General features: G+C 36.9%; 1 protein-coding gene across 1 annotated transcript in view; it reads left to right on the forward strand.

The window, feature by feature from the left end:
* The window catches only part of Mei4 (meiotic double-stranded break formation protein 4), a 201,324-nt gene that overhangs the window by 134,974 nt on the left and 41,596 nt on the right, over nucleotides 1–24,754 (forward strand). Inside the window, exon 4 of the mRNA XM_023718659.1 lies at nucleotides 7,709–7,840. Within this exon, the coding sequence (XP_023574427.1) occupies nucleotides 7,709–7,840 (132 nt within the window). The remainder of the gene's footprint in view (nucleotides 1–7,708; nucleotides 7,841–24,754) is intronic.

Below are 24,754 nucleotides of genomic sequence, written 5' to 3' on the forward strand. Positions count from 1 at the left end.
TTAGACCACTGAGCCATCTCTCCAGCCCCTTGGCAAAAGAATAGACATGCTAACTAATGGAACAGATTAGAGGATCCAGAAACCATCCCCAGGCTCATTCAGTCATATGATTTTTGGCATAGTTGCCAAGAACATACCCTGGACAAAAGATTGCCTCTTTAATGTATGGACCTAGCAAAAGGCTACACACATGCAAAAGATTGAATCTAGACCCATATCTGTTGCCATGTACTAAAATAAAATGAAATCATCTTAGACCTAGATGGTAAAAGAGAAACAAACTTTGGAAAGATAAAATTGATACACTCTCAAAGACATTGGCATAGGTAAGAACTTTTTGAACAGACTTTGCCAGTTGCAACAAGAAGTAACATCAGAAATCAACAGATGAGAATACAGAAAATTGAAAAGCTACAATGCCACAGAGGAAACAACCAATATAAGGAACACTTATGTGGGAAAAATGCTTCCATCTACTAGTTGGACAGAAGAGCTAGTATCTAGAATATATAAATAACTCAAAGTAATTAGAGCCCTGCAAATAGGACCCCATCCAAAATGGGACATTGGAATGTATGGGTACTTCTCAGAAGTACCAATGATTTCTAAATACATGAAAACATGCTGAGTGTCATTTGCCAGAAGAGAAATACAAATTAGATCAATGGTGATATTCAATCTTATTCCAGAAAGGCTATCATCAAGAAATCAAATACTAAATGCTGTGAGGCTGTGGGGAGAAGGGAACCTTCTATATTGTTGACAGAAATTTAAACTAGTATAACCTCTGTGGAAGCCACTGTCTTAGTAACTTATTTCTGAGACAAAATACCCAACACTCAAGTTAAAAGGAAAGATGTATTTTAGCTCACAGTTAGAAAAGGTTTCAGTTCTTTACTGGCTGGCCCCAAGGCGCTGTGGCATGGCAGAAGACATCACAGAGGAGGAGCGGCCCAGCACAGGTGGAAGTCAGCCAAGCAGCAAGCCACAACAGCAGTCTCTGCATCTTGTATTCTGTCCAGCCGGGGTGGAGCACCTTAACCCTAGCACCATACCATGAAACAATCGTGGTGTGACATCCCAAATCCCAACACCACACACTCTAGATGTCTACCTCTGAAAAGCCCTCCTGTAGCTGCATGAAGCTCTGGGGAGATGTCTAGGCACAAGCCGTAACAACCAGCATAGACATCTCTCACAAAATTGAAGTTGAAATTCCACTCGATATAGTTGCTCTCCTCCCATGTATATTCCCAGAGGCTTACATTAATACACACATAGCTGTGTCTGTGTCTGTCAATAGAAGAATTGATTTTTAAAACGTGTATCTACACAGTGGAATAATACTCAGCCAGGCCAGGGAGGTGGCTCGGTGGAATAAGCGCTTCCCTGGCAAGCGCAAGGGCCTGAGTTCAATCCCGGGTTCTGCCAAAAATAAAAAAGAATAATATTCATCTATAAGACATGTAAGTTTGTGTTATTTCCAGAAAAACTAATGACATTGGAACCATAATTTTAAGTGAAATAAATCAAAAACAAGCAAAGCCCAAAATATAATTTGAAGAACAAAAGAAAACTTGGATAACATGAAAAAGGGTGGTATGTCCTTTAAAAATAGAAAGCACAACTACTTGTAATGGGAAAAGGAAAGTGATACAGAAGAGCAAGAATCAGAATTCATTACGGATATGTGCCAACTCCTCTCAGTGAACATAGTACTATGTACAGCAGACATTTAGCACTAAACAAAAAGGAAACAGAAAATTGTACATTCAAAGCAAGAAAAGCTTGTTAGCTGTATCTGAATCAGTGTGCCCCTATATTGCAGATCTATTCCTGTGTCATGTTTGTGGTTTTCAGAGAAGGATTTTTTTTTTTGGCTAGTTCAGGTTGTCTTAAGAGTGGGTCTGGTGCAGCTTGTGGAGCTGGGGATCGGACTGTGATCCTATGCACCTGACTGCATCTGCCCAGGCAACACTTTAAGCACCTCAGCTCTCAGGCAAGCCTGCATGGTTTTTAAATATGGTTTCTTACTTTATTATAATGATTCCTGTTTTTTATTTTACTAAGCAAAGTAGTGTCTCCTCATAGGAAAATGAATTATTGAATATACTGAAGGCCTCGATGTTTTGTCAAGCTTGTTGTTGGATTACCCTTTTAATAATGACCCACTTATACACAGGCCAAACTTCTATCATGTCCTTATGCTTTCACCAGAATAGTATGATTGTATGATTTATCTTTAAATCTTGTAATTTAAAACTACATCTTACATACAAACACATACTCATTTTAACTAATATGTAGAAAATGAACACCCAAGAAATAAATCATAGACAGCGCTACTCTCCCATGCCACTCTTACCTTTATCTCTAGGAATAAACATATTTTAGACTATAACTTTTCTCTCTGTCTCTCTGTCTGTCTCTGTGTCTCTGTCTCTGTCTCTGTCTCTCTCTCTCTCTCTCTGTCTGTCTCTGTCTCTCTCTGTCTCTCTCTGTCTCTCTGTGTCTCTCTCTGTCTCTCTGTCTCTCCTTTTTGGCAGAACCAGGAATTGAACTCTGGTCCTTGCTCTTGACAGGGAAGCACTTATTCTGCTGAGCCATCTCCCCGGCCACTATAACTTCTCTTTTTAAAATTAGTTATAGTACTTGTTTTATAAGAATATATTTAGCTTTGTCTGTTTTTTACAATTTTGTAAATCAAATCAATATTTTAATAACTTGTTTTGCTCAATTTTAAGATGTGTATCAGATAAGACCTGATCATGTTATTTAGTGAAATTGTAATTCATATTTTTCCTGTACTAACTGCTGGATGACCCTGACTTCATGTGTTATGTGCTGTATTTGTTGCTTATTTTTTTTATTTCTCTAAATGGTTTTTGCCAGCATTTTACTTGTAACTCAATTTGATAATTATGCATTGATCATGTATGGTACAATTTAAAAAAATGTGAGGTATTGTGTTTTGTTTTGTGAGTGTCTTTGCTGGTACTATCATGGCTCCCAAGTGTTGTGAATTCATTTAAAATATTTACTTCCTGTGGTCATTATGAAGTTAGGGAAGAGCCATAAAACACTCGGTTCCATAGATACCAGATGTTTTTAGGAGCCCGGCTTCCAGCAATCACTGTACCATAGTTTTGATTACACCTCTGAAAGATATTGAGCTCTGATTCTACCAAGTGAAGTTAGATCAAAGCACCTTGGAGGAGGCTGGGTTTTGAACAACAACCCTCTAAAACATAGGGATACCATGGTAGCTGCTGCTCCTGCCATGATTGAGAAACCGTGAGAAGACCATAAGGCTGGGTTCTGTGAACACATTCCTTCCTTTTCTGTTGTAAATTTTTGCTTTAGTGTAATAGTACCTGGCTGTGCATCTAAGTCCCTGTTCTGGGGGACATAGGACACAATCTTTGTGTTTACTCACTCTCTACTACAGGAGGCAAAGTGTGTACACACGTGCAGAAGGATTTGCACTCCCGGGATGCTCCATGTAAGAGGGCTTGTACACATTTACATAAGCAAAACAAGAGTGTAGTATGCCCACACCACTGTAGGACTTGTTTTTTAAAATGTTTCCTTTTGATTTGTCAGCTAGATATAGCCCAGCTGAAAATTTGATGCTTTTTATAAACAATAAACATTAGGAATACAAGACTTTATTTTTGTGATTTTTTTCCTATTACTTATTGTTTATTATAATAAAATGCATAAAATTAAAATGAAGAGAAATTTTCATCAATAGAAATATTCTGAGGAATAAATGAGGATTTGACACACCTATGATTATTGACCTTCATGACCAAAAAAATGTGTTATGCTCTCTAGGTTAAGATAATCATTGAAGTAGCTGCTGCATGAGCCAGAATGATGTTCCCTCTGTCTCTTTGCCACAATCTGCAGCAACGGAACATACGCCTTTGCCGACTTCTCTTCCTTTAATGTACTTCTAAATCTAGGGCTCAGGTGAGACCTTCAGATGCAGAACTCAGCCCAGAGCCGCAATCCTAACTGCAGGAGAATCTGGGAAGCAATGCATTTTTCTTTACGACTTCTGAAATACAGGAAGACATGATAAAGATGATTGAGATGGATCCACAGTTTCTGCTCTGATAGCCTAGCATAAAGTTTTTCTAGTCCTTACCTTCATATCAGCCTCCCTAAGAGTTACACTGTGTTTACCAAACAGCAAGAAACTACAATAATTTAAGGAAGAACAGAGGCTGTTTTATAACATTATACACACAGTTTTAAACCAGGTTAAGTTACACAGTATTTGTTCTTTGTCAACCTCAGTCATTCTGGCTACACAATAAATAGCTCTTAACTATACTTTGGAAAAGTTCTGTATGATGAAGTTTAGTTTCTTCTCAGCATTATTCTTTAATGGAATTGTATTACATCTAGAAAGATAGTGTGTACTTGGAATGGGCACTTTAGGAAGGTCATGGGATCATTATGTGCTTTACTTATCAGTGGACCAAACCCATTGATGAGTTCAAGGCAAAATGTGCTACCAAGAGACGGAGCCTGGTCTGAAGAGGGGGAACCTGGGTCATGAGATGCAGGTGCGCTCCCTCCCTGCCCTGCCCCTTGTCGGGGCTTCCCAGCCACCATGGGTGAGCAGGATTCTTGCCACGCCATGTGCCATGCCATTTCTGCCTTGGAGCCAGGCAGTCGTGGGGCTCACGAAAGCCATGAGCTGAAGTAAGTGTGTACTTTAAATCACAAACGTCAGATGTTCTATTCCAGCAATGTGAAATGACAAATACAGTATTTAGCTTTTCAAGAATCAATAAATTGGGCTGGGGAGATGGCTCAGTAGAATAAGCACTTCCCTGGCAAGTGCCTGAGTTCAATCTCCAGTTCTGCCAAAATAGAAAAAAAAAAAAAAAAAAAAAAAAAAAAAAAAAAAAAAGACATTAAGTCCATGTCATGTAACCTGTGATGCTTCTGTATTACTATCTAAAGTTATAGTCACATTTCCCTTATTCAAGTCTGACTTGAATTGTGTTAAGGATTTTTATTATCCACCTAATATCTACAGTAAGGCTCCTAAATAAACTCTGCTGCTTTGCACCTGTGGAAGGTAAGACATAAACGGTTAAGTTGCTGAAACAAGCTCCTCCGAAGTAGCGGGTTAGGGTTTGGATCAGCCAGTCCCTGCTGAGAGCCTAACCCTGCCGCCGCCATCATCACTCTGCTACAGCTTTCCCAAGTCTTTTGTCTGTTAACTTTTCTTCACTTTAACGCATTGCCTAAAGAGTTACCTACTGAGGAACGCTGGTAAAAGACACAATTCCAGCATCAGTAAGAAACCGTCCAAAAGCTTAGAACTGGGAGAGCACTGAAGTGCAAGCATGGAAGTGCAAAACCTGAAATAGAATAAGCAGTACTGGCGAGTTGTGAAGAGTTAAACCCTAACCAATCACATTAGGAAACATTGACAAATAAATATTATTTTCTGTTGTAGTTACTTGGTGTTTTAGCAAGAAGCTGATTTAGGGTTCTATTCAGGGCTAATTATTAGAGGCTGAGGAAAAGGCTCAGTAGAATAAGCACTTGCCTGACAAGTGCAAGTGCCTGAGTTCAATCCCTGGTTCCACAAAAAACAGCAACAACTAATTATTCATTCCCCATTTACAATGGATATTTCCCCGTATAATCCATTCACATTTTTACTGTGTTTTTTAAAAAATATATATTTCAAAGTATACAAAATAGTTAAAAAAAAAAAAAAGCATTAGAAACGATACAGCTTTCCTTAAAGTAATAGAAATTCAACAATGGCTGCTGTATTACTTGATATTATCTTCAAATTAGTTGTTTAGGTTACCAGATTATATCCTGCAAATTTGGTTAAAAGAAAACAAAACACCACCAACAAAAAGATATAAGAAATTAAAAAGAAAGAAAAGAAAAAAGTTAAGCAATGACTGCTCCTTTCAAAAGACCAGCAGAAATCAACAGTACAATTATCCAAACTGTCCTGCAGACTCATAAATATACCTTTTCTCTTCTTTCTTTTGTTCTTTTTCTCATCCCAGTTCTTACTGTGTTTACTTAATTTTTTAAATTTTTAATGAGAAAAAACGATAAAATAGCAATGAAACAGTTACAAAAACATTATTAGGACATTTATAATAATTAATACATTGCATGTTGTTTTCTTCATAGTAGTTATTCACAGGACAAGATGTAGACATGATATCTAAACACTTAGTACCAAGCTTTCTTCTCACTGAACTAAGAGAAAGTAGCTGTATATCTATCCTAACTATCTTGTATATGCATATGTATATATTTTTTCACTACAAAACAGTCCTTTATTTATATTCCCCTTTTTTGTTTTGTTTTGTCAGAGATGGGTGTTCCATTGCTGTTAGAGCAGTTCTTAGAGGGAAATTTATAGCTGTGAACTCACACATTAGGAAAACAGAACGGGAACAAATAAATACCCTCATGCTGCACCTCAAATGTCTAGAAAAAGGAGAGCAAACCAAACCCCAAGCCCAAAGATGGGAAGAAATTATAAAGATTAGGGCAGAAGTTAATGCAGTCAAGACAGAAAACAACGAATCAAAAAGCTGATTCTTTGAAAGATTAAATAAAATTAATAAGCCCCTAGCAAACCTCATCAAAAAGGGAAAGAAGAAACTCAAATTCAAGCAATAAGGAATGAGAAGGGTGAAATTACCACAGACCCTGTGGAAAATCAGAAGATCATCAGTAGCTATTTTGATAATCTTTAAGTTTTGAAATTAGTGTGTACTATTAAAATATCAACTCCTGCTTACAGTTCCAAGCTTCAGATACTTATTTCCTTAATAGGAAAGTGACCACAGTCCCTAGAATCACTAGTGTGATTACTGCACATAGGAATGTCTGCATGTAAAGGACAGATGCAGCATTTCCTAGTCCCACCTACATTATTTATCACTTGAAGTAGTATCTCTTTGGTATCGTTTTCAGCTCATATACAGCAGTGGTAAAATATATGACCACCACCTGGTTTTGAGGTTCTTCTTCAAGCCTCCTTTCCTAGCTTTGCTAAAAGATAGATCAAATGAAATTCTGACCATGAGTTTTACTTTCCTTAATATGATTGATAATGACATTTCCTACTTCTTATGAAGTATAGTTTATTGCATCCTATATCCTTTTAAATTGTGACTCCTTTTGTTACCTGTACATGAAAATTCAGTGTTTCACTTCTCCCTCACTGTTATAAAGCACCCTGATTTTGACTTGTGCTAAGTATGCAGTCCCTTTACTTACGAGTAGCGGTGGAACCTGGAACCCACAACTCTTTCCAAACTTACCTTCAAATCTTTGCTTTCACCTTTTAGTATCTTTTGTCTTTTGTGTAAGTACTCAAGTGTCTTCCTACAGTAACATCTTCATAACTTACTCTGCATGTACTCTGTCATCTTAACTGTTATATTATCTTTTGATGTGTTCACTAAAACTTACATTTTAGCATCCTGTCATGTCAAAATTTGACTGCTGTATACAGTCTTAGTACTGGTTTGCTATAATTTGTCTATTTTAAAACTTAGCTTAGAGCAGACTAGAATTATGTTGACATTTTTTAACTCTTCCTAGCCTTTAGTTTAATAGTTAAGTGTTAGGAAATACCCATTCAATACATTTTGACTTGACTTGATGGAAAATAAAAACTTGCTCATTTCTTCTTTAGTTCCAGGAGCAGCACTGTGTCTCTCAGCACCTGGTAACCCTGGGAAGTTGCAGCTTGTTGAGAAAGTCCATCATATCTCTACTTCTGTCTGAAATAAACTGCTTTGCTGACCATCTGAGAGCCATCGATCAGGTACATAAACCTTGAAATTGTAATTTTTCTTTATAGTTAATATATCCACAGGATATTATTTTCTTTTCCTTCCCTCTTTCCATCAGGCTAATACTTGCCAAGCTGTTGCCTTAACTGTGATGTATATGAAAAATGTTACTGCCCACTTAATTACAGTAGCTTTCAAAGTAAAACTACGTTGTGCTTATGCATATGTGCTGGAAATCTAAATGCTGCCAGCAGAAGAGTGTTTAGATAAATAGCCTTAAATTTCTCCAGGAAGACAACGTGCTCCTCAAACAAAGAAGTGAGAGAGAAATGAACTGAATAGGCTCTAAATGGAGAACAAGTTTCCATGCCCAATTGTCTAAGAAAATTATCATGATAACTTCTCGATATCCTGCTGCCAAGTGATAGACTAATCAAGTTAAGTACTGGTCACTGGGATGGAACAGCAGTATTGTTAAATCTCTCCGAGTGATTCTCATGCTTCTAGGTAATAAAGCAGCCCTTTTATATGCACATATATTCTACACAAATTATGAAAAAATATACAAGGAATATACATAATTCCCAGGCCAGTGGTATAGCTCATTGGGCTAAGCGCTTACTTAGGTAGGCACAGGGGCCAGGATTTGATCCCTGGCACCACATGCCATGCCAGCCCCACCCCCAGGTGCACTGAACAGGCGTTGGAGTCTGGGAGTGGTGGTGCATGCCTGTAATCCCAGCACTAAGGAGGCAGAAATCAGGATCACTATGAGTCTGAGTTGCACAGTGAGACCCTGCACAAAAAAAAAAAAAAAAAAAAAAAAAAAAAAAAAAAAAAAAATCTTAAAAAAAAATTCCTATTCTTTGACAGTGACACTGGTTTTATTTTGTCAGCACATTCATTCCTGCAATATGTGTGGTAGAATTAAAAGACATGATTGAAAAAATCAGAAAAGGGTAGGAATATTTTGGCAAAGAAAATGAAAATATGCAAGCCTATGATTTTAAATAGCTTTTATCCATGTACTTCTATCAAAGGCTGTATGTTTAATGATGTAGCTTACAATTTCCATAATTGAATTCATTGTATGACACAGTATGTCATCTGGTCAGCAGTTGTCCAGATGATTAGTAATTGCTAATGTTTCTTTCGAGATACGATAGAGTCACAGCTCTTAAGGAGAGGTAAGTAAGTTGCTCTGAATAACTGAAAAAGAGCAAAATGTTGAAGGAAATGTACGGTGCTATTTGTTGGAATTCCAGGGTCAATAAAGTGATTGTGGCAGGCTGAACTTCCTCCAAAGAGGAAGAGGGTTTGAATTGAAGGCGAGGATAACAGGATGCGGAGGCACTGGGCGTCACAACAAGAGGTGTGCAGGGCTCTGAAGGAAGAAGACATGGTATTTCCATTTGACAAAATGAAGCAATGGGGAAAAAATTTTAACTGAATCATCTGTCTGGAGAATAAAGAAGTACATAATAGAAAATGTTGGCTAATAAGGTGTTCTGATTTGGCTTTCACAATAGCAGCACCGAGTATTTATACTTCCTGCCTAGGAAGTATTCATAGAGAAAGAAATCCCTAGGATAGACAACTTGACAAAGATTGCAGGAAGAATATGTGCTAAATTCACAACTCAACCAGGTATTCTGATTACTAGGCACTTTAATATAATAGCAAAAATAGTGGCAACAGTGGTACATCAATAGCAACTAGTTTTTGTCCAGGACATGTGCTCATAGTAAAAGATTCATGAATAGCTATAAAACTGTTGGAAGTGGTATAAAGACTCCAGGCTGTACTCTGATGAGTTAGGCCACCACAGGATCACTTCCTTGACTCACGATGAGACCTTACACGCATGACCCTCCCGCGGCCCAGCTCATACCGCCCCACAGATCTGCCCCATGCTGCCTCATGAGACAGGACCATCCTTGGTTCACGCTGGTGGGACCGTGTCCAGCGGCAGTCCAGAAGGTGTGCTACCTTCTTGGGATCCAGAAGGTCAGAGTACTGGCACAGTGTATAGCAGTCATATATAAGCCCTGTGGTTTAGCTGTCTCACTATGTGACTTAGTTTCAACTAAGAAGTTTTTCTTTAGTAAAACCAAGAACATATTCAGGCCTACAACAGGGAAATACAGAAAATACAGTTTTATGTCTCTCACTTTTTTCTCCAGAAGGGGGATTATTATCCACACATTGAGCTAAAGCTGTCCATCACATCTGAAAGTTAGTGGGGCAGTGACCTGCTTGTAGGAAATGAGTCTGAGTAGGAGGGGTAGGAAACCCCAGCAGCTTGAATAAGGATGGCATTGATTTGGGTTCTGAGTGCTCCAGATACGAGCGGTGTAATCCAGAAGGTTTACTGTCAAATAAATAGAGCACCATGTTGAGAAAAATTAGCCAGATGCAAAATGAAGTGCGTGATCTGATTTCCTTTCTGTGAATTCCTAGTATCCAACACATTATGCCAAAAATTTTCTTATTCTGTAGGTTTTCTCTTCATGCTTGTTCCTTTTTTTCTTTTGCTGTGCAGAAGCTTTCCATTTTAATATAATCTCATTTGTTGATTCTCAGTATTACTTTTGTGCCATTAGGGTTTTGTTCAGAAAGGCCCTTGGTGAGAGGATTAATTCATAGAATACCTAAAGAACTGAAGATATAGACCTCAAGTAAATGTCTTGCAGACAAGAAGGGGTCAAGAGTCGGAGGGCAGAGTGAGGGTTGAGGGCAGGAGAAATGAGAAGTGAAAAGTTTCGTGTTCTGTACGATCACCTGCAGTGATCGCAGCTATTATGTACATACAAATGGTACACAGTCAAGGTGCTGACTGTAATTTCACAATTATTATGCTGCATATGAATATGGGACATTGAAAAGTAATGTATGATGAAAACTGTCAGGACAGTAGTTGATTCTGCACAGGAGGAGGGTAGACGAGAGATTGGGGTGGGGTTTCAAGGGATGTGCAAGCGTACAAACCCATCAGAATAGGCACTTCCAATGTGGGCATTCCACTGTGTGCATGCCATAAATAGGCTTGAAAATGTAACAAGGTATTGAACTTAATAGAACTTTTTAAATATAACTTCTTACTGTGTGTGTGTGGTTTTTTGTTTGTTTGTTTGTTTGTTTGTTTGTTTGTTTTGGCAGAACCAGGGATTGAACTCAGGCTCTTGCACTTGCCAGGGAAGCACTTATTCTACTGAGCCATCTCCCCAGCCCCTCTTCTTACTGTTTTTATACTCAGTTCTTTAGAATGAAGTTTATTTCTTGGTTGATTCAATGAATATTAGGATATTATCAAGAACTATGTGAAGAAGAGTTATAGTTTCAGATTATGATACGGTGACCAGTTCTAAAACATTGTTGTGTCTATATACACAAGGACATGTGCTATTATGAATTTGATTCCATTTCAGTTACATTATGTCAGGCAGTGGAGAGATCCTATTAAATGCATATTGATGGGAAATTTAGTACTAATTATTATTGTTAAAATTTGTTGAGCAGGCTCGTATATCAAACACCCTTAAAGGTTTTTATATATATTCTCTGCTTAGAAGACAGAGTATGTAATTAATTTTTCTTTCTATTTTATGTTCTACCATTCAGCTTTCCCACTAACACTGCTAATAAATTTTACTCCCTCTGTAAAGAAAGGAAGTTAGCGTCCCAGAGCGCCTCTTGCCTGGCCAGTCACAGGAAGTGCAGCGGGAGCTTACAAAGCCCAGGAATCATGACTCCTGTGTCCGGGACATAAACTGTGTTAGTACTGCTGATGCGTCTCAGTTCTTGTATTCCACCGGTACTTTATTTTCATTTCTGAAAACCATATGCATATTGTCCCACTTCATAGCTGTGAATTACAGTAGGTAATATAACTATCCATTTCAGTATATTTATATAAACTCCAATATAAGGAACCAGTTTTGAAAGTCAAGTTTCTCCCCTTTTATCCTGAAAATCTTTGGTCTAACCTATTTCACTTGAGTGCAGTTTTTTTTAATGCTTGAAAAATTGTTTATATGATAGTAAAGAAACTTTCCACATATCTTAAGCAATATGTACTTTCTACTGCCGTTTTTGGAATGCTTTTTTATAGATTGGGTAAAATTAACTTCTATATCTATAATGCCTTTTAGAGTGGCAGAGTGTTCTCGGTATGATCGTCATCTTATGGCATAGTCACCTTAGTTCTCTATTTATTTTCAAATAATTTTGAAAAACCAGCTCCCACAGCATTCCATACACTACTGATAGGAACTGCGTTGTATGGCTATTCAGATCTGAGAACACAATCAAGATGCTGACCTTAATTAATTTCACAATTATTATGCCACCTGGAACTTATGTTCAACATTTTTATGAATATCTCTTTTCTGTAATGATTTCATACTCTTTCAAAAAGAATCCATGCAGTTAACATCTGTGAAGAACCAATAAGTAAATAAAAAAATGACAGAACATTCCTTGGTCGATAGCTTCATAAAAAGCAGGAGCCATGTTTTTAGTAATTTTTCTGCTTATCCTTATCCTTCATTGAGAGATAAGTGTCTTTACAAGGCACAGTGTGATTATTCAGTACATTATGCAGTGTATTGTGATCAAGTCAGAATAGTATAAACACTTCCTTCTCCTCAAACATAGTCGATTTTATAGTTTTGAAACTTTTATACTATTTGTTATTTTGAATACATCATAGATTTGTGTTATTAAAAATTACTTTACACTACCATAGTAAACTACAGCTAATTCCTTCTATGTTTTTGTTCCTTAATTTCTTTTCTCCCTCTTTGTCTCTCTAGTGACAACTATTCCACTCTGTTCTTCTATGAAATTGACTTTTTGTTTCCTAAGATGAGTAAGAAAATGTGGTATTTCTCTGTGGCTTATTTCACTTAACATAATGACCTCCCTTTCCATACATGTTGCTATAAGTGATGTGATTCACTGATTTTATGGCTCAGCCATAGTCCCTTTTTTTTTTTTTTTTTTTTTTTTTTGTGGTACCAGGGATTGAACACAGGACCTTGGGCTTGCCAGGCAAGTGCTTATTCTACTAAGCTATCTCCCTGGCCATAGTCCCTTCCTGACACATGGCACGTTTTCCTTACCCCAGTCTGCTGATCGGCACCTTAGTTGACTCCATACCCTGGCTGTTGTGAGCAGAGCTCACATTTGTCATCTTTGGTATTTTTGCTAATAGCCATTCTGACTTGTATGCGGTGGTGTGTTACTGGGGTTTGACTTGTATTTGCCTGATGATTATTGATATTGAGGATTACTTATATACTTTCAGATATCAATTCTTTGAGAAATGCCTTTCAAATTTTTAGCCAGTTTTAATTAAATCATCTTCATAACACTAAATTTTGTGAGTTCTTTAACAAGAACAACAGAAAATACACAAATACGTAAAAATTAAATACATATTCATAAATCTCCAATAGAAGAAATTAAAAGAAAAATGAATAAATTTCTTGAAAAATGAAAACAGAAACAGCATATAAAAATCTGGGATACAGCAAAAACAGTATTAAAAGAGATATTTATAGTTATACATATATCTATAAAAAAGATTTTAAATAAACAACCTTAGAGTTCACCTGCAGGATTGAAAATAGCAAGAACAAACTGAGCCACAAATTAATTGAAAGAGAGACAGACTAGACAATAAAACATATTCACAAAGCTTGATAAAACAAAGTTGGCATTTTCAAGACAGACAACATTAACTATAGCTAGATGAAACTCAAATAAGGTCATGTGAATGAAGGAGACCTTGCAGCTCATGTCACAGAAATACGAAAGATCTTAAGGAACTATGGCAAATTACATGCTAATGTACTGTAACGCCTAGTCAATGGGCAAGTTCAACCTCAAAATTAAATTGATAAGGAATAGAAAATTAGAAATTGAAGCAGTGATTAAGTCTCCCACTAAGATTTTTTTTTCACCGAATGCCTTCAGGGCAGGTTTGGCTGGCTTGAGTTGTGGGGATTGAACCACAGCAACCTGAGCCTGACTGCTTTGTTGAAGCAACCACTTAAAGAGCTGAGCTACGGGGCGGGCCCCCACGTCTCCCACTAAGAAAAAAATTCAAGACTTGATGGATTTGTACCCAATTCTATAAAACATTTAGAGAAAAAGCAATTTCTTTTTTTCTTAATACCAAAAAAAGAACTCTTTTGTTCATAAAATTTTTATTAAATTCATAGGCTTCTCTAATGAGTAGGTATTAGGTGATTTCCACAGAATTAGGCTGTATGAGCTCATCAATTAAGATATAATACAATTTGTCAAATCTGTATTATCGATATATTTTATTTTTCATTTATCCAAAATAATATGATGTATTTGTTGTGGCACGGTGACATAGAAAAAGAAGCACACACATTTAGCTTACATTTTGTGAATATTGAAGAAAACTTGGTTCCCATCCAGGCTGCATTAAAACATCATCAGCTATCTGGTGAACAAACACTCATGACTGGGTTGTCAGATAGGCTCCCATGAGTTGGAGAAATGTTGATGTCAGTTTTAACTAAGGTTTCAGAGCTACAGGAAATCAGGAGGCACAGATGGAGCACAAAAAGACGTGGCCATTCTGTGTGTTTTCTCATATTCTTGACGTACATATGGAAATGTTTCTGTCCCAGGAAAAGGTGAGCTCACCAAGGAAAATATGGGGAGATTTCTCAGAAAGAAGAGTATTTTGTAAACATCTCTATTTTATAATTAGTGAATTTTGTAGCCTACTTAACCATACTCAAGGAATTATGTCTCCTGTCTTGAATTAATTTACATTAAGTAATTTTTTAGCTCGGAGTATCCTCTGAAGGACCTTCAGGAGGTAAGATTTCCTCTTACATGCACAAGCAGAAGGTCTACTTCACAGGGGAAGAAGAGGGGTCATCACCTTCTCCCCAGCAAGCTGTGTCAAGCTGCAGTGACAGTGCAACAGGAAAGTATTTTATAAAGCTAAATCAACTTAAAACAAAATTTCTTTATAAAGGTGAATTTAGTAGCTAACACAGTATATAGTTTTATTTCCTTCAAAAGATCTGTAAAAATCATAATAAATTACAGATTAATGAGAAAGTGAGTACTGAATTACATACCAGTCTGGAAAGGCAATAAAGAATCTCAATAAAACAATGAGTTTAAGAGCATAAAAGGGTATTTTATAGAATAGCAGACCCAAGAGGCAAGTTAGCAGGAACGTGGCCAGGTGTGGCAGTGCACGACTGTGGCCTCAGCCCTGATGTGGCTGGTTCAGGGCATTGCCAGGGGCTCAGGACCAGTCTGAGCCTCATAGCAAGACCCTGTCTCAAGAGAAGAAAAATTGGCACAAATGACATTCAGCCACAGTGGCTCCGGGAAAATGTAAACTACAGAAATGATGAGGTATTTTATATTAATTATATTGACATAGTACTCTTTTTTATCACACATTCTTAAAAAATATTTTATATCAGATGCTCCTGCTTATGTGGAGAAGTGGAATTCATCTCCTAGTGAAAGCAACGATGCATAGCCTCTAAGACGCAGCACGTGTGCTCTGCGAAGCAGACCTGGACAAGGGTGCTTATGTAAGCATCTTTGGAATAGCGTCAAGTTGGAAATAAGTATTTTTAAATATGATCAGTTGTGGTTATCAAAAATGATTATTTGATTGTAGTTACAGTAAATAAATTAGGTCTTTTTTTTGAGACAGTGTCTCATTATGTGGTGCAGGCTGCCTGAAGCTCACAGTTATCCTCCTGCCTCAGTCTCCTGAGTGCTGGGGTTATAGGCATGCTTCACCACTCTTAACTTAAATTAGGCTTTCATATATTACAGTTGATGGATTTTTAGAGTAATATTGGGTAAAAAGGGAGGCTGAACTATCCAAAAATAGAGAAATGTTCAAATGTACCATTTAAAAACTTCTATGCAAAATAATTTTTATAAGTACATCCAATGTTTCTAAATATGTGTATTTTAAAAGTTAATTTTACAAATAGAAAAACTAATATTGTATCATAAATTATAAATGTGTTCAAATTTATACATTGCGTATACTCAAGAGCTGTGGTTTTTGCATTATAAAATATTTTTATATTAAAAATGAAAGCGCTCTTTGGGTAACACAGATATATTGGTTTAAAATAAAACTTCAGTCTTTTAATTGCTTCTTCCTGAAATGTATGCTTAGACACAGTATATACCTCTATCTAATCAGCATGATTTGGGGAATAGTAGCCAAGCTATTAAAAATGAATAATGCTTTTAGAATATTGATAAAGAAGAATGAAGTCTGACTTGAGAGTATTATGTGTATACTCATATTAAATAGTTGAGAGACCTAATGTTTACAAAGTAGATGAAACTTCAGCATGAAAGTGCATTTTACAAATTTGAAGAAAAGCTTATTCACAGATGAAAGCTCAAACTCAGCTGTCTATATCAGAAATTATTTTTTGTTGTAGTTTTCTGGTTTCCTTGTTAAGTAGAATAAAAGCTAAGCAGTTCATTAATGGAGATAAAACATGCAGATAAAACATTCTGAATCTGTAACAAGATTATACATGCTTATATAAACGAAATTTAATTTTCTCTATCAATGGAAAATGTAGCATTTTTAAGAAGATAAAAGGAAAAGTAATCATAGCCCTGAACGAGAAACAGCTGACCTATGTCAATTGTGAAAGGAGCCGTGCTTTCTGAAAGACATGCATGTCTTTATGTCTGAGGTCTGGGAGCCTTAGCTCGGTCGGCAGTCAGCCCATCAGGGAGAGCAGCGCTCAGGGCCCAGACGGACAAAGTGAAGGCCAGGCATGCCTGGCAGGAGGCTTTTCTTTACGTATTTTTTCTCTTTGATTTAGTTCATTTAAGAAGATCCTAAGAGAAATTCCTGACAATGAGCCCTAGTGTATCATATATGTGGCCTTTCTCCCTTACCTTTGTTTTTGATGAGAATAATTCTTACATATCAATAAAACACAGCTTAAAATTCCCCAAAATTGTTTTTTGACTGACCTAAAAATTTCCATTATGCTGAATGCATTCTAAAACTGTGTATGAAGAAAAACTCCCTGTTATGGACTCAACTGGCCCCTACAAAAGTGCAGGTCATCCAGGCCATTTGTCACTTGCTGGGGTAGAGATGTCTCTGTGGCTGACATCAATTCTATGACTAGGAGCAGGAGCTTTGGAATCAGGTGCTAGTTATTACTTCTGCAGTAGCTGATAGACCTGACTGCTCTGAAGGGAGCTGCAAACCTAAATTGTTTTGTACTGTGGCACAGAAACAGAGGAACGCATTAAATTAACCCAGAGGATATAACTGGCAAGACTCAGCAATTTATTTCCTTCAACAAATGTAATTCATTTTCTACAACAAATGTGTTGCTTTATGAGAAGGGTATGGAGGAAAAGTAAGAAGAATGAATGTGAGGAACCACTCAAACTGCTTCAAAGCTCAGGAGAGTCTAAGGACACCTGAGGACGTGACCTCACTTGGCTAGTGCTGGGACGCAGTGGGATACAGTTATGTAATCCCAACTTAGCACAGACCACGCACATGCACTGGTTATGGTACTACGAAAGAATATAAATATGAGGTAACAACCTGTACATTAATTATCCAATAAGGCTGCAGGTGGCTCTTGTGCTCTGCTCCATGCTGTGCTGCCTTCTGTGGCTGGTGCTTGCATGCGTGTGTTCTTTAACCTGGGGCCAACAGTGAACAGGCATTTTGAAAGAGCCTACAGCTGGGCATAATGGTGCACACCTGCAGTCCAGGCACTCTGCAGGCTGAGGCAAGAAGACTTGCTTTGACTTCAAGCCTAGCTTAGACTGTACAATGAGTTTAAAGCCATCCTGAACTAAATAGTGAAATCCTGTCTTAAAAAACCAAAAGAAACCACCAAACAACAATGAAATAATTCTATTTAAAAAAGAACTAAAGATACTATGGCAAAATACCTAAGAAAACAATTTCAAAAGTGAAGTGTTATTTTGATTCATGGCTTCAGTGCATGGCTCACTGGCATTTAGGTCCTAGCGAGGGAAGAACTTGGACTGAAATCTCAGGTTGTAGCAGCCAGGAAGCACACAACAAGATACAGTCTCCAAGGTCATGACCCTGTATCCAGCTCCCTTCAGGTAGGGAAGGTGCTCTGAAAAACTCATTCTTTTATGAACTTATGAATGAATTAATCCTTTGGTGAGTTCAATACCCCTGGCACGTCAGCTGGCTTTTGGTATACTTTAGATCAAAACATGACAGAGACATACCAGCTGAGAGCCATATGACAGTCACAGATGAGCTATGGGGAACTGGGGCGATGGCTCAGTAGAAGAAGCACTTCCCTGGCAAGCACAAGGGACTGAGTTTAATCCCTGGTTACACACACACACACACACACACACACACACACACACACAGAATATATATATATATATATATATATATATATATATTAACAACAACAACAGATGAACTATGAACTATGGTTTGTAAATCCCATAACCTGTACCCTGGTTCTGGAAACAAAATTTCATTGAAATTTGCTCTGCCTGTTCATTATGCCTTGTTTATAGATACTTTGCTCTACAGCAATAACATTTAATAATTGCAGCAGAGACCATATGCTTTGCAAAGCATCTCATTTTTACTACTGTGCTCTTAACAGGACAGACTTGTCAATTATGGCTTTATATAAATCTTATTATGTATCCTGATTTGAACAAACCAAAAATTATAATAAGAGCTGGAAAAATAAAAGTACAGTATATGGAGATAATCATTTCAAGCCTTAGTTTTTCTTGTGAGGCAAAGATAATTTGATTTAGTAAACTTGATACAAAGTCCCAGTTGTTGTTTGCTGCTATAGCTATTACTATTCAACACAATATAAATCTATATAAAACCCTGCTAACATTAACAGTTGTATAAAGAGTGATATTGGAGCCACCTTCAGGAACAAGTTGCCAAGTAGCGTGTAAAGGAGATCTGAATAACCATAAAGATTGTTGCTCTACTGTGTATAGGGAGTTGTATTATGGTCATCATTTCTTCATTGTAACTCTTAGGCACATATTTAAGAAATGCATCGAAAAGTAGTAGATTAATCTAACTGTATTGTCAGAATTGCTTTGCTTGTCCATGGCACTGACCATATGAAGACTGTTGAAAGATTTTTTGGGCCAGGGAGCAATATCTCAGTGCTGTAAATGTCTGTTTGACAAGTGCAAGGTCCTGAGTTTGATCCCCAGTGCCAAAAAATGATTGGGGTCAGGAAATAAATTTTGCTTGAGTGATACTTTTGCCTATGCAGAAGGATTAAAACTTTAAATCCTTACATAAAATTCATGATTTAGGGTACCAGGTGAGATACAATAAGGTCTTCCAAGCTCTTTCTCCCAATGATTAAAAGTTTTACATTTTGAAACAAAACAAAACTCATCTAACCAAGTACTCTGAAATGTAAATAAATAAATAACAGCACAGGAGATGCAAGTCCTATTGCCCTCAGTTACCTCTCAGCTTTGATCAAAGAACAGCCCCGTTCAGTGCTTAAGCAAAGGTTTTAACACAAACATATTTACAGCAAGAGAGCTGGGAGGTGGGTTTTCATAAGTTCAACCTTGTGGTATGACTCCTGGACAGTGGAATTTTTTTTTATATATTTCATTCTCACTCTATTCCCTACAAAGAGGGTGCTCTTGGTCAGGTAGCTGCAGTACGAGCATGGATCCCCTACCACTCTGACAGGTACTTGGTCTCCCTGGGAGGAGGAAATAAGCAAAGAGACATACAGGAACAGAACGGAGTGTGAGCCCTGAAGCAGAGAGCTGGAGAAGACACTGGGCTGTGAGCAAGTGAGGCAGTTTCCAGGCACAAGACTGTCCTGTGTGGCATAAGCTCCAGAGAGCAGAGCAGAGTCCTGGAGAACTGAGTTATACTACAAACTTCTGCACAAAACCCAGGGAAGTAGTGGAGTGGAACACACACATGAGACTGATGTCAGCTGTAGTACAGGGCCAGCAAGATAACTCAGCAGACTGAGTGCTTACTTAGGCAAGTGCAGGGACTGGGGTTCTATCCCCTGCACCACAGCCATGCCAGCCATGCCCCTGGGCACACTGAGCTGGCCATGGAGACCGGGCATAGTGGTGCATGCCTGTTATCCAAGCACTGGGGAGTCTGAACACAGGAGGATCACTGTGAGGCAGAGCTGAGCAGTGAGTACCCTGTACCAAATACATAAAAACTAAATAAATAATAATGAAACTGCAGCACAGATATTAAAAACTCACAGGATTAGTACTCTGAACTTAGTCATTTTAATTATCTGGTAAAACAACAACAAAACCCAACTTTCTTTGAGAAGAAAAACTAGTAGTGCCCAAAGTCTCAAAATGTAATATGAAGACCTAGAATATGATCCAAAATCATTCAGTATATACAATTACAAAGAATCAGGAAAATGTCCCAGTTCACAAGTGTATGTCATCAATCATTGGAGGCCATCTGTAGATAACTCATGTTTTAATAACCATATTATATACCATATGAAGCCTAGAGGTAAACATAAGCCCTCTTAAAGACAATGAAAAGATCGATTTCCCAAGCAGAGAAAGAAGAAATACACACTCATTCTGGTTTTGCTATGTGTATGTATTTCCTCACAGGCCTACACTTATGCACACAGATGTACATCACTGTAATATGTAAATATTTTAAAATGGTAAACTTTAGAACTGAAAAATACACCTAAAATATTCACTAGAGAGATACATTACTAGACTAGAGATGACAGAGAAGGAGGTTAGAGCACAAATTTAGGTCAATTAAAATTATCTAATTTTAAAGAGAAAATAATATTGAACAGAATCTTAGGATTTGTGAAATAAGTGGTATATAGTGTTCATATCATTGGCATATCTAAGGAAAGGTGCAAGAGATTTCTGGCAACGTGTATTTGAAACTAGCAGTTTAATACATCACAAATTTCACAAAGAAGAAAGAGAAAAAAGTTCAAGCCGTTAGGAATGTAAGCGGGTTATCACAATGGACGCTGCAGAAATGCCGATCATCAGTACCTACTGTGAGAACCTTTACTCCAATATGATAGAAAACACAGAGAAAATGCACAGATTTCTAGATACAATCAAACTGCCAAAACTAAAGAGATACAAAAATTCTAAATCAGCCAATATCAGCCAAAGAATGTAATCAAAAACTTAACCAATGAAGAAAAGCCCAAGTTAGGAAGATTCACTGCTGAATTCTACAAGAAATTGAGAGAAGAGCTAGTGTCACTGTAAGGAAATTGAAAGACCATCAAAGCACTCTTGGTTCAAAAACCAAAGAACCCAACCAGAAGAGAAAACTACAGGCCATTCTCCATAGTAAACATAGATGCACAAACCCTCAATAAGATACTGGCAAAGAAAATGCATCATATCATCAAGAAGATTACACACCATGACCAAGTAGGATTCACCTAAGACATGCAGGAATGGTTCAACATATATGCAAATCAGTAAATGCAATATACCATATTAACAGGACAAAAGAAATTCTCATGATCTTTTCAATATATGGAGAAAAAAAATATACAAGTTTCAATACTCATTCATGATTTTAAAACTACAAAAAATGGTAATAGATGATCTTCGATCTGATAAAAGCCATCTCTGACAAATCAACAGCTAAAATCATACTAAATGGTCAGAAATGGAAAGCTTTTCCTATAAAATCAGGAACAAGATAACAATGTCCCTTGTCACCTCTCCTATTCAATACAGTTATGGAAGCATTAGCTGGAGCAATTAGACAAGAGAAAGAAAAACAGTGTGTATAGGAAAGGAAGAATTAAATTATTGTTATTTGCAGATGACGAAATACACTGTATAGAAGAATACACCAAAAACCTTCTGCATTTGATAACCAATTTTAGCAGTGTGGGTAGGTATGAAGTCAACACTCAAAAAATCAACAGCATTCCTATACGCAAGCAATAAACTGACAGAAAAATGAGGCAACCACACCCATTGCAATAATGCACAAAAAGTGAAATACTTAGAAATCAATCTACTAAAGAAAACAAAATATCTATACACTAAAAATTATAGTACTCAAGAAGCACCAAAACCGCTGATTTGAAATTATACTACAAAACTGCTATGAAAAAATCAGCATGGCATTGGCACAAAAGCAGACCCAAGGATCAGGAAACAGTATAGAAGATGCAGACAGCTACACACATGCTTAGCCACATTATCTTTGGCAGACGGGCCAAACATCTTCACTGAAAGAAAGGTAGCTTCTTTAATAAATGTTGCTAGAACTGGCTTTCTATCCTCCAAAGACTAAAACTAGATTAATGCCTATCACCATGCACTAAAGTCCAAAAGGATTAAGAATTCAAATATTGAAACAAATAATCTAGTATAAGAGAAAATAGATAGTAATCTTCAAGATATAGGTGAAGGGCAGAGACTTCATTTAAAAAAAACCTCAGACCACATGGAAAATAGTATGAACAATCAACAGATGGAGATATCACCTTATTAAGGACTTTTTGCACAACAAAAGTAATCAGTGACAGAGTAAAAGACAACCCATGAAATGGGAAATAATTATAGCCAGTCATCCCTCAGAGAACTTATATCTAAGCTATATAACTGAAAAAAATCAAATCCCAAAATTCAAAAATCCAATCCAAAAATAGGTATCTGAAATGTATACACACTTACTAGAGGAAGAAATACAAATGGCAAATAAATATATGAAGAAATGTTTGGCATCATTGGTCATCCAAGAAAAGTAAATAAAAGGCACATTGATATTCTACGTCACTCCAAAAAAAAAGGGTTATCTTCAGAAAATTGCTATTTTTTCAGTTATTAGAAAGTTTTGCATTAATATTGTTTGAACAATATCTCATATTTGTGTCTTGTACCCTGAATAACTACTCTGAATATAACAATATGCATTGTATTATTGTTACTCTCCTTTTGTTTTGAAATTTTTTTATAATAAGTAAATGGTATTCTATGATGTATAACTTTCCTTTAAGGTGATTTTGCTAAATATTAACAATATATATATTAGAACTTAAGATTTTTATTAAAAAATAAAATTTCCTTAGGTATGTGTCAATTTAGAATCTCTTATTTTTTTGAGGTCTCTAATAACATGTTTCATTAATATTTGTTCATTTTACCCTTTTCTATTTCAACTCAAAGCTGTAAGCCTGTTGAAAAAAACCAAAGGCAAACCTTCAAGACATTGATACACATATTCGTTTAAACCTAGTAAGGAAGATATGGGGATCAAGACAGTCATCTGAACCAGTAGCCAGTTCATATGGAGAGTATAACTAGTGCGTCACAGGGAAAAGCCCAGGACGCTATCAGTAAAGACCTTAACGTGTGATCTGTTTTTATCATCTTTGCTTTCCAATTTCTAAAAGCTATTTCTCAAAAAGCTATGATATTGCACTTTATTTTATTTTATTGAGAAATAAATGAATGAGACAGTTTCAAAGCTGAATAATAGGACAGTTTCAATAATCAATACATTGTACATTGTTATCTTCTTAGTGGTTATCCATAGTACAAGAAGCAGACAGGATATCCTGTCCAAATGCTATTAGTACACCTCATTCTTCTCATTGAATTAAGCAAAAGTAGCTGTGTATCTCTCCTAACTATTTTGTATATATAAATACAAAATGATCTTTCCTTCATATCCCCTTTTTTTGTTTAGTCCTGTCAGAGGTGAGTATTCTATTGGCATCTAAATACTAAGGTGTTTGAATTCAGCTAAACAATCCAACACTGTCTAGCAGTCTACAATATTAGTGGGTTATCCTCAGAAGTTATTAACTTGAGCCTTTAACAGCTCATCGTATTAACATGGCTTTACTTTATATACCTCATTTTTATGCTTTTCTTCTGGGTGGTTAAGACCAAGGTAGAGCAAGACCTGTATAACAAGAAATGTAACTTTTGTATCTGATATGGTCAGTCAAGTACCCTCAGGATTTACATTGCACTTTAAAACATGAAAATAAGTTGTTATTTCCTGAAATAATGCCCTAACATTCTTAAATAATCATAACTTACTTATGAATCTGTTAGGGATGAAGACAGAAATGTAACTACATTAGTAAAAAATATGTGGGAAGAGAGCAGTGCTTGATTGAAATCCCTGAGTGGTAGTGCTGCTCCTTCAGCATGGTGTCTTGGATACTTTTCTTCATTGCTGAGACAAAATTCCCAACACCCAGAATTAAGAAAGCACAGATTTATTTAGCTTACAGTTTGTGGAGGTTTCAGTCCATAATCAGCTGGCTGCAAGGCAGAGTTGCACATGACAGAGGGCAGCAGTTCACAGCAGTAGCGAAGAACAACAAACACAGCAAGAGCAAAAGGGGAAAAACAAGCCTCTTTTCCTCCCTTGTATTGTATGCAGGCTACTGGGCCAAGGGCGTGTGTTGCACTACATGGGCTCCTAGTTTTCCTCTTGCACACAGTGTTTACAAAGGGAAGATGCTGGCCTGCTGAGTGAAGCTACTCAAATTGACGCAATGTATCAACCATTACATATGGCTTTGTAAAACACATTTCTTTAAATCTAACTTTATGAACATATGCTGATGTTGCTTGATAATTAAGGGTAGGTAATTTAATCTTTAGCAAATTCAGTGAGATTTTGTAACAACAACCCATCCTGGATTAGGTTTACGGGAACTCTTGAGGCAGATTGCATCACAATCATTTTCTGGCCATTTACCATTTAGTTGGCAGAGTTTCAAATATCTCTATAGAGCAGATGCTAATATAAACATAGTGACATTTCTGATGCTTTCTACAATGGCTCATGTAGAATCTGCTTTTGTTCTTTGCCTTTATGCAAGTACTATATGTAGTTTTAT

The sequence above is a fragment of the Octodon degus genome, unplaced genomic scaffold, assembly GCF_000260255.1.
Source record: "Octodon degus isolate 3935 unplaced genomic scaffold, OctDeg1.0 scaffold00061, whole genome shotgun sequence".
Lineage (NCBI taxonomy): Eukaryota > Metazoa > Chordata > Mammalia > Rodentia > Octodontidae > Octodon > Octodon degus.